Here is a 10000-nt window from a genome sequence, read left to right on the forward strand (position 1 = left end):
CAATTTGTTATGATTAAATCCAAAAGAGACTCGCTATATTGCGTAATACGTGTAGGTTCGTTAATAACTTGATAAAGGTTGTTACATTCCATCCACCGATATAATAATGCTCCAAAGTCATTCCTAACCAAGGGATTTGAGGGATCATAAGAAGCATTAAAATCACCTATCAACGTAAGAAAAGAATTAGGCTGCTGAGAAACTTTATCTAAAGAAAGTTGCAAATTTTCCAAAACTTTCAAATTTATCACGGAATCCTGACAAGGTGGTTTGTAACAAACACCACAAAGGAACACAATGCGGTTGAGCTTTAATTCTATCCATAACAATTCAAGCTCATTAACTTCCAAATCGTGCCTTCTCTTGAAACCGACAGAAGATGAGACATAAAAAGCAACACCACCACCACGCCTCCCGTGCGGTCTATCCAATCGAACTAAAGGATAATAGCCAGGAATACAAAAAGCATCATTAGAAATTGAATTATTTAGCCAAGTTTCTGACAAGCCAAAAATATGAAATTGCTGTTGCATAATAATAGTGGCTACCTCTTCGAACTTTTCAACGACATTTAAACTACGAACATTTAAATGGCACGGGAGTTTAGGACTTTCAGACTTTCAAACTCGTGTTTCTCATATGTGGTAGGTAGGTAGGTAGGCAAAGTCTGCTACGAGCATAGAGGGCCCATCAGGCCGGCGCTTATCTCCGGTTTCTGTAGCATGAAGCGACTAGGAGTATTTCTAATCCCCCCTGGATGGGATGTCCATCGCAGGGTTACCCCCAGCATTAGATTCGCCGGTACCCATTTACACACCTGGGTGGAGAGAGGCACCGTGAGAGTAAAGTATCTTGCTCAAGAACACAACACAATGTCCCCGGCCAGGACCCGACCCCGGACTACTCGATCCGGAGTCGAGCGCACTAACCATGAGGCCACCGCGCCTCCCACCTCCTCCTCCTCATATATAATAAGCTGCATTTACACGCTGAAGTTTTACGCTTGTGAGTAAATGACGTCACTTTTTCCTCTGAGGTCCAATCGGTCAGTTTTGAACGTGAGTAATGGCGGACTTTGAAATCTACAAAGAGTAAACAGCCTTATGATAAAAATAAAAGCTCAAAATTTTGCCAGTCAGGTGTTACGCAAACTCACTTTCAAAATCTGAGAAAAAAAAAATGAAGTGATTTTTTATTATAGTGGCCTTTTAAGCATTCTGTTTACACGAAACGGCCACATTCAGGATGAAAGTTTGATTACAATAACACGAATTTATATTTTGAGATGACGTTCTCGTTGCCGTCGCCGTCGTCGTTGCTTCAGTTCTCTATTAATTCCTATAAAAGCTTGGCAAATGACAATGAAATGCCAAACCAAGCTGTTGTCACCTGTTTGTCTGTCATAAATGGTACTACTATTCGTTTTGAAGTCCAGGATACGGGATCTCGACCCAGCTTCTTTAGTTGCGCTCGAATGGCGATCATAATCCACTCTGTAGTGATGTTTGTCCAGGTCATAATACTCCTACGGAGAAGGGAAATGGGTTAGGCACCACAAGACATGTAAACACTAAAATAGCTTTATAAGCAATAGAAAATAAAGAGACAGGGAGAAAGAGTAGGGGATAGAATGACTGCGATTTGAGAATTTCACAAAAATTATTTTCGGAAAGCAAAAGCGACGACGCAATGGACCTTATTCGCGCGGCGGCCACATTGGCCATAGACAACAGTTTTCGTACTTCGAGCCTCGAGTTGAAATGTTTGGGAACGAGTTTCAGTGTAGGCTCAGTCTCCAGCCGTGGGTGTCTCGGTGCGCCCGCGATTCTTCCCACCACGGGAGGATCGCGGGCGCACCGAGACACCCACGGCTGGAGACTGAGCCTAGTTTCAGTGGGGCAAATCAAAAGTTTCCAATCCCTCAGAATTCAACATAGCCGCCGCGTGATTACGAAGGACAACACCCACGCCCATCCTTCAAAATGACATTGGACATTTCGTAACAATTACACGACGCAATATCCCATTATAATATGAAAAGCTCACCGCTGTAAAAAGAATGAAAACAGGCAGAATTAGAGCTTTAAGCCCAGTTTACACTACAGAAATTTTTTGGCACTGCTCGGGTGAAATTGGCACGGGTTCCAAAAGAAAAAGGTTCGGCTCGGATAAAATTTGCAGTGTAAACAACCTGTCAGTACCAAATTTCATCCGTGCCGAACCAAAATTCTTATCCGTGATGGGACCTTCGGCGAGGTAGTCCGAGCACGGGTAAAAATGACATGGGTGCTGAAAAAATACCGGTAGGCACGGTTCGGATAAAACAAGTAGTGTAAACACTTTAAAGGGCCAAATTTGAGCCTTAATTCATATAGGATAGCGTTTTTTTGCGTATATTTCAAGATGGCTGCTCATTCTCCACCAAAATCACGCGGATGTTCTTGATTATAATTGAACTGCGCATGTCTACAAGAGAACTTACCCGGGCCCAAAAAGTTTTGTCACGGTATTTTTTATACGGTAAAAATGGTGTAGTGTAAACAAAGTTTGCCGATCTCTTTTTAGGCACCCGTGCCAATTTCACACGAGCCGTGCCGAAAATTTTCTGTAGTGTAAAGCGGGCTGTAGTTGAACAAGAAATAGCGTTTCTAAGCTAAGCCGCGCTGATCTACAGTATTTAGGTATAAAAACCACTTTCAAGACTTGTTTTGTTGGGTACCACTATGCCAATACTCTAAAAACTTCGACCTTCCCGGAGCTTGTCTCGTTAGTCTAGTGGATATCGGAAACTGCTATGACAAGTCATCGATCCGGGTTAAACTCTTTGCTGCGTCTATTCTGAATCTTCTCTGCATGTTTCAAATGTTTGTTTCTTTGAAGTAGATTTGAAGTCTGAAGTAGATTGAACGTTGTGTAAGTTTAATAAAAAGGGAGATGTCAGTTTGAGGGATGGCATGGTGTTGACATTTACTAACTCGTTAAAACCAATCATCTGGAACGGAAGTCTGTTTTCTCTTGGCGTCCGCAACTAAATGACATCATTTGAATCCAGCGGATCCCAATAAACAATACTTGGTGTAATGGCTCCTGAATTGTGTCATCTGCCGTAGTAGAGAAGGTTTCCGCAAACACAATTCCCTTTTAATTTTATCAAAATATCAAAGTAATAACTTCACTGAGATTCCCATACTCAGGTCACCTGGTAACTGAACATCGGAATAGTTTGGATTCAACTTTTAAGCCAAACAGTTGACTTGAGTGCGCATTACTTTCGCCCCAAGCTGAAAAAAAACGTTTCCTGTTTTTTTGACGTTTTTTGTTTTGTTTTTTGTTTTTTTCTGAAAACGCATAAGTCCCAAAAGACAGGTAAAAGAAACATCCCAATCCTCAATATTTCTATTAGGCCTTATGTGTATCAATAGCTCGATATTAAAACCTACCCGACTTGCCCATATGCGCCCAGAGTCCGCATACAGATACTCCAAGTTGACATCAAACCGTCGGGGAAGTTTAGGCAAGGGTGGGGCGTGAACCGCCCCCCAGCACCACATTTCCCTTTGAACTCGGAACTCGGGGTCGACAAAGTAAAAATCAATGAAAGAGTAGGAATGAATTATTCCTCCCGTAAGGTTAGAAGCGTTCTGTGGCCTCGCTTCCACGACGACAGGAACGGAGGTGTTGCCAGAAGTGTGCGTCCAGCCTTGAACAGTGAACCTAAGGTGAGTTAGAAAGGACAAAAATTAGTACAAAAAAAAGAACCTATTTTTTTCCATTCGAGTCAACCCACAGGTAACAAAATGTACTTTAAAATTCATGTGAAAAAATGCGTTCAGATTCCAGTTTGAAAAGTGACCTTGCAAAATTTGAAGAGATGCCTTTTTTATTCCGATTGTGAATCGGAGATACTCAGAAAAAATCCGAGTGCTCCTTTGCAGAAGTCGAACCTACGACCTTCCGATTACTAGTTCGGATGCTCTACCAATGAGCTATGGGAGACTCGTCAGTGGTGACTCGGGGATACTCGGAAAAAATCCGAGAGCTCCTTTGCAGAAGTCGACCAGCGACCTTTCGAACCACGACGACAGGAGCGGACAAGCCATAGGCAACACGAGTCACCCTCAGCTGTAGTGTCCGAAATAATAGTCGGAAGGCCGTAGGTTCGACTACTGCAAAGGAGCACTCGGGTTTTTTCCGACTGTCCCGATTCAACATCGAAAACATGCATATTTTCTAAAAGCTATAACAATAGATCACTTTCGATATATTAGGTGTGGTTACACAGGGCACTGTTACCACGGTAAATGACCCTTTTACCACGGGAAACTGCATTTAGTCCGTGTGACCGACATTTCTTAAGGTAAATTTCCCGTGGTAAACCGGACCCGGAGGAAGAGGTATTCGTTCTCTTCCCCATTGGTTTTCGATTATATTTGTCTTTGTATCTTAAAAAAAAAACTTATATATTCAAGGCATGAAAACCCTCTCTATCTTCAAAACGAAAAGGTTTTAAGGCTTGAAAATTTGCGGTTTTGTTATTTTCTGGGTCTCGAGGTACGCTCAGCTCTTTCCATTGGTTAAGTAGTATCAAAACCGAAGGGTGATGGTATTTAACACTGGCAAGCTGTAGCAGCAAACCGGACCAGGTCTTGAAAACATGTTCAAGGACCAGCTTGTCAGGAAAAGCGGATAGAAGTTTCAAAACTTGCCCTTCGGTTCCAGATAGTTTTCGGGAAGTTTAAGGAACAGATCCCTGTTTATCAGATCCTGCCCAAAGAACAAAAGATGAGTGAAAATAAACAATGGTTTGACTAACCAGTAGTCCATTGCAGTGTCTTCTTTGCATAGCCTCCATCCTTTGACTGGTATGTTGCGCACAATTTTCTGGCCAAGATACCTTGCATTTTTCGTTTGGTTTTTGTACACGAGATCCAAAACCACCGTAGCACTGCAAGCGTCGCCAATCAACTTTAGCGAGCTCTCATTTGGAGGAAAGCGGCACCTGTACCGATCAAAGCCTTGTTGTGTCCTTCGAAAAGAAACTGCATTATAAATTTTACGATCATCGTGTGTTGTAACTTGCGAACAAACTTTTCATTTAAGTGGTAGATGTCATGCGCGCGCGACTTTTGACTCGCGAGAAGAGGCCGAGCTCGCGTGCACCTCTCGCCCGTCATACTCGCAGGCGTGTCCCATGTCGACGCTCCCGAACGCTTGGGATTCTCCCAAGGTTTCCACAGGGCTTCCAATTAAGAAAAGAATGCCGTCACACAAAAGAGTGGTGTAAGTGGGACCTTTATCATTTTCATGGGAAATAAAATAGTTTAATTCATTTCGTTCACCTCCATTCCCACGCCCAGAGCATTTTCTAGCAAATAATTATTCTCCCGAGAGTGGTCAGATTTCATTTTTCACGCTGCGTGTGATGCTTTCCTCTCACATAGCCTGCGGTCATGATAGCCTCTCCCTATTTCTCTGTAGCTTATAAACGAGACAAGCAACCGACAAAAAAACCCTTTGATCACAGCTTATCGTCTCGCAGTACAATCTTTCTTATAAGAACGTCTAATTTTCAGAATTTTGCGGCTGAAGCCGAACGCTCATACTTTTTTTTGCGACTTGAACCTGAAAGCGTTCTTAGTGTGGTACACTAAGTTCGACTACAAACTGAGTTGTTCATCAGTGTATCATGCAACAGGAAAGCCACATTGAGACTGTTAAACTAGTAATAGTTTTCACTACATGTGCCCCCGCCTAAGATAGTATGAAAGGCAGTTGAGATACGTTCAAATTATATGCTGAACATGTTGCCTTTGTTTCCGATTTGGCTCTGACAAATCGTCACTCCTGTTTCTGATTTGTGTCCGGACAAAATCAATTTCTGCGGAGCCAGGCAACTCGATTTGCATCAGATCAGATCTGCTTCAATGTTTGATTCTCCTTGCGAGTTCCGAAAACACTTCGGTCGTGTAGAACAATACCATTACTACTTGCGCTCCCGTTTAAGCAATACCCATACCACCTTGCGCGCCCGGTTGAGCAAATCGAGATTGATTTCCCCGACAACATCTACCAATTTATGCATTTATCCTTTTTATGCGGGAACTTTTAGTTTTCCTAGTCGGGATTTGGTCTGCGGGAGCAAACACGTTTCCTAAGTGTTTGATTTAATTGTCCTGTTATACTCCAGTTTTACATTACCTTTATTTATACTACTCAGAGAAATCAAAAACAAAAACAAAAAATACTAAATGAGCAAGGTAAAGACGCTCTTATGTAAACTGACTCTCAGCCTGGGTATGGTCTTAGCATGTTCTTTAAATTGTGCTTAATCTCAGGCAGAATGTTTTCATAAAAAAGAGAATGTACACACACCACTAGCGATCACGTTGGTGCCTTTCGTCTAAATTTCGCATCCTGGAAACGTGTTTATGAGTCGTCTCCACAAATAAATCAATGATTTATTAAGATAACATGAGGATATTGAAATATCAATACATTTAAAAAAATTCTTCAAGAGGACTGACAGTCCACGAAAACATCACGACTTAATTGACTAATCACACCAACGGTCAAAGCATTGGTCGTATTTACACTAGAGGACGACTAGACGCATTAAACGCGCACCGGTGGCTCAGTTGGTTGAGCACCGGGCTGTTACGCGGGAGGTCGTGAGTTCAATTCCGGCCGGACCAACACTCAGGGTCTTTAAACAACTGAGGAGAAAGTGCTGCCTTTGTAATTACATCTGCAAATGGTTAGACTCTCTAGTCTTCTCGGATAAGGACGATAAGCCGGAGGTCCCGTCTCACAGCCCTTCAATGTTCATAATCCTGTGGGACGTAAGAGAACCCACACACTTGTCGCAAAGAGTAGGGCATGTAGTTCCCGGTGTTGTGCTCTGTCTTCTGTGATGTATCATGGTTGGGAAGGTAAATGCTCGGAGAAATTAGCTACACCAAGCTACTCTAAAAATCCGAGGGTAAATAAAGATATATGATATATGGTATATGATAAACGTCTGGCCGTAAGTGCGACTAATATAAATTCGGGATGCACTTAACTTCGACAGCTAAAAATCAAATTCATGATTTTCTTCAAAAGAGACTGGGATTTAATTAATCACCAAAGAGAGTGGGTACCCCAGAGACAGATTAGATTCGATTCGATTTGTATGTGCCCTCCATTGCTAAGTGCGTCCCAGGTTAGTGCGTCTCGTCCTTATACTAGACGGCTTAGACGTCTGTTAAGTCCGTCGTTTGGACGCACTTAACTTCGTCTGACGTTTAATTACTGCGTCCACCTTAATTTCCCGTATTTATACTAGTCGCAGACGTCTTAAGACGTCCTCTAGTATAAACACGGCCATTTATACCATCTACTGACGTTACACAAATCACCTGACCATGAAGACGACTTCCGGCCAGGTTGTCGAAACGTCAGTCAATGTCGCCCAAAGCAGTCCTTCGCAGGATGATACTCACCTGGTCGATCCGTTACTTTACTTGCTTTACTTAGTTATGAGTAGTTTTTACTGTTCTAACCCCATGGGAAATTAAAAACCCACGGACTGTGCGAAAAGAATGAAAGCCCTCAAGACGAATGGGGTGAGAATTAAGCAGACCAGCTATTGATAGTTCATGATCACAAATGCCCCTTACCAGTTGTAACTCCTGCATTGGTCGAGATAAACGTAATCGATCTCGTTTTCCGATTTGTCCCAGTGCGATTCCCAGTCATAGCCATTCGCCAACAGAGTAAATGCTCCTCGTTCTTTTTCGGCATCGAACATCTCGTTTACGAAGTATGTCTCGTTTCTGTGACTTAAGGTGACCTCCATACGCGTGTGGAACTGAGGTGGTGTCACATTCTTCGGAAACGGCTCGTACGCTGGATCCTGTGAGTTACTGCCGCAGTCCAGAGCTCGTACGAGCCCAAAAACCAAAAGGAAGCTCGAAAGAAGGAACAAGTTGTTGTGCAACATCTTCGTGAACAGGCTAAGCTAGCCACACTTAAGGCAAATCAGGCTCAAGTAAAGAGCCCAGCTAAATGTGATGTCAAACAATAGCGTCTATTGTTATCATTGCGGCCAGCCAGGGTATGTTTTTCGGGATTTTTGTCTTGAACAGGTTATCGAATTTATCATTTTTTGTCTTAATCAGGGTATCGATTTCTCAATTTTTGCCTTAAACTGGGTTAAATGTCTTAAACAGGGTATCAAAAATCGGAATTCTGTTTTAAAATGGGTAGAAAATCAGCGATATTTGTCTTAAACAGGGTCAGGGTATGAGGGGCCACGCCGCACCTCCCCAACCAGGGGGAATGCATGATAAAAATGGGTACGAATCTTGGCATACAAAAGTTTGATGAAAGCAAAGCCTTTAACCACCTGAACATACGAAAGGCAATCCTAATTAATCGATGTTTTAGTTGAAATATTTGCGGAGAACAAAGCAATTTAATTTGACATACATTATCTGACAAGCTGATCCGGTGTAATCACAAGACCTTGACCTGACCTTAACAGATGTCCATTCAAGATAGCAAGCTCCATCCCACTAAAGGGTGTAAACTGACTCTCTACCCGTGAGAGTGTTTGTTGAAACAACTTTCGTATTTCGGAGCTAATTTTGTTATCATGCAGATTTAGAGACTTCATGATGTTGAAACGTCAGTTTTGCATGAAGTGTTGCCTACAAATTTAGAGATCCCCTCGGCATTTATAGCCGATTTGTCAAGGGAAAGATAGTCCCTTGGATTTCTAAAAGGTCAGGTCACATTTTCGGGATGACACTGTTCGCTGGGAAGTTCGCGGAAGGTAACTTTGCGCTATCTATTTCAAAAAAAAGAAAAAACTTGCCTACAATTTTACCACTCTCGATTTTTTTTTCTAACACAAAAAGTCGAATTAATTATACAGTCTTCATTTCATGCAACCATGACATTCCTTGGAGGCGCCTGTTCTCCTGATACGCTTGTCTGTCGGATGCCGCCTCAATAGCATTTTGAGACTATCTACTTTGGTAATTTGCAACAATATATAAATCTCTTTACATAAGAAGATATAACGAAGAGACAAAAATCTCGGAGTAACAGAGAATTTTGTCTCTTCGTTATATCTTCTTATTCAAAGCTCTACACTTAAAAAGTGTATTGAGCACTGTTTAACGGCATTAGCCACTTTATTACACGTAAATCTCTTTACATAGGTCTTTTGCTATAAATTATACCCAACTAAGACCACAAAAACGCTAAAAAGTCCTGGAGATTACTTTCCCTTCGTCGCTGCGTCATCTTAAAATCACTGTCCCCACATTGTATGAAAGCGACAGAGTAACTGAAATCTTTCATTTACTTGCGAACTTGTAATACTCGTTTCTCAACTTTGAAACCGTTGCCTTAAATTAAGAAGCTCCGCAATCCCAGAAGATGACTTGAAAGGGCAGGTCTGCTGGTACGTTCTCAAAAAGATCATTCGAAGTTATAGGTAAGAAGTGTCTTCCAAATTTAAAGAAAATGGAGGATCAAATTAATCGATCCTGGATGGCAGAGGAGCTGTTGAAATATATTTTTGCTTCAAGCTTGCGATGGAAACTACGATGACGTCACGTCAATTAATATGGAGGCTATCGAATACAGAGATCTCCCCGCAGGCGATTCTGGAAAGGTTTCAAAAACGTTGGAGCCTTCTTCACAGCAAAGACAAAGGTTCTATGGGAGAAAGAAAAGAAAACAAAATTAAAACAGACAACTTCGGAAAAGGTACATTCGCTTGAATTCTTGTACACAGCCTTTAAAATTAGAATTTTGCAGGTTTTCTGCGTGTACAGTCATTGTATGGAAAATCTGACCACTGCCAACTTTGTCACCGGGGCTTTTTTCTGCCAAAAGTCGCGCGGAACAAAGCTCTGGAAACGAAATTGGGCCTCTGTGCTTGCAAAGTAAAGGGAAAAGTCAATTATGAATATGAATATTTAATTATGAATTGCCATTAATTATGAAG

The 10000-nt window shown here is 41.9% G+C and overlaps 2 protein-coding genes across 2 annotated transcripts in view; both read right to left on the bottom strand.

Annotated features, from left to right (window-relative positions):
* Positions 1-8079, bottom strand: part of LOC138056358 (uncharacterized) — an 18041-nt gene extending 9962 nt beyond the window's left edge. Inside the window, exons 1-4 of the mRNA XM_068902141.1 lie at positions 7659-8079; positions 4814-5026; positions 3441-3714; positions 1390-1525 (exon numbers count right to left, since the gene is read on the bottom strand). Coding sequence (XP_068758242.1) covers positions 1390-1525; positions 3441-3714; positions 4814-5026; positions 7659-7981 — 946 coding nt within the window. The 5' untranslated portion in view covers positions 7982-8079. The remainder of the gene's footprint in view (positions 1-1389; positions 1526-3440; positions 3715-4813; positions 5027-7658) is intronic.
* A 1081-nt stretch (positions 8080-9160) lies between these two features.
* LOC138056359 (cytosolic Fe-S cluster assembly factor NUBP2-like) overlaps positions 9161-10000 on the bottom strand; it is a 22251-nt gene continuing 21411 nt past the window's right edge. Inside the window, exon 11 of the mRNA XM_068902142.1 lies at positions 9161-9708. Coding sequence (XP_068758243.1) covers positions 9592-9708 — 117 coding nt within the window. The 3' untranslated portion in view covers positions 9161-9591. The remainder of the gene's footprint in view (positions 9709-10000) is intronic.

This window comes from Montipora capricornis, chromosome 7 (genome assembly GCF_036669925.1).
Source record: "Montipora capricornis isolate CH-2021 chromosome 7, ASM3666992v2, whole genome shotgun sequence".
NCBI classification, from domain to species: domain Eukaryota; kingdom Metazoa; phylum Cnidaria; class Anthozoa; order Scleractinia; family Acroporidae; genus Montipora; species Montipora capricornis.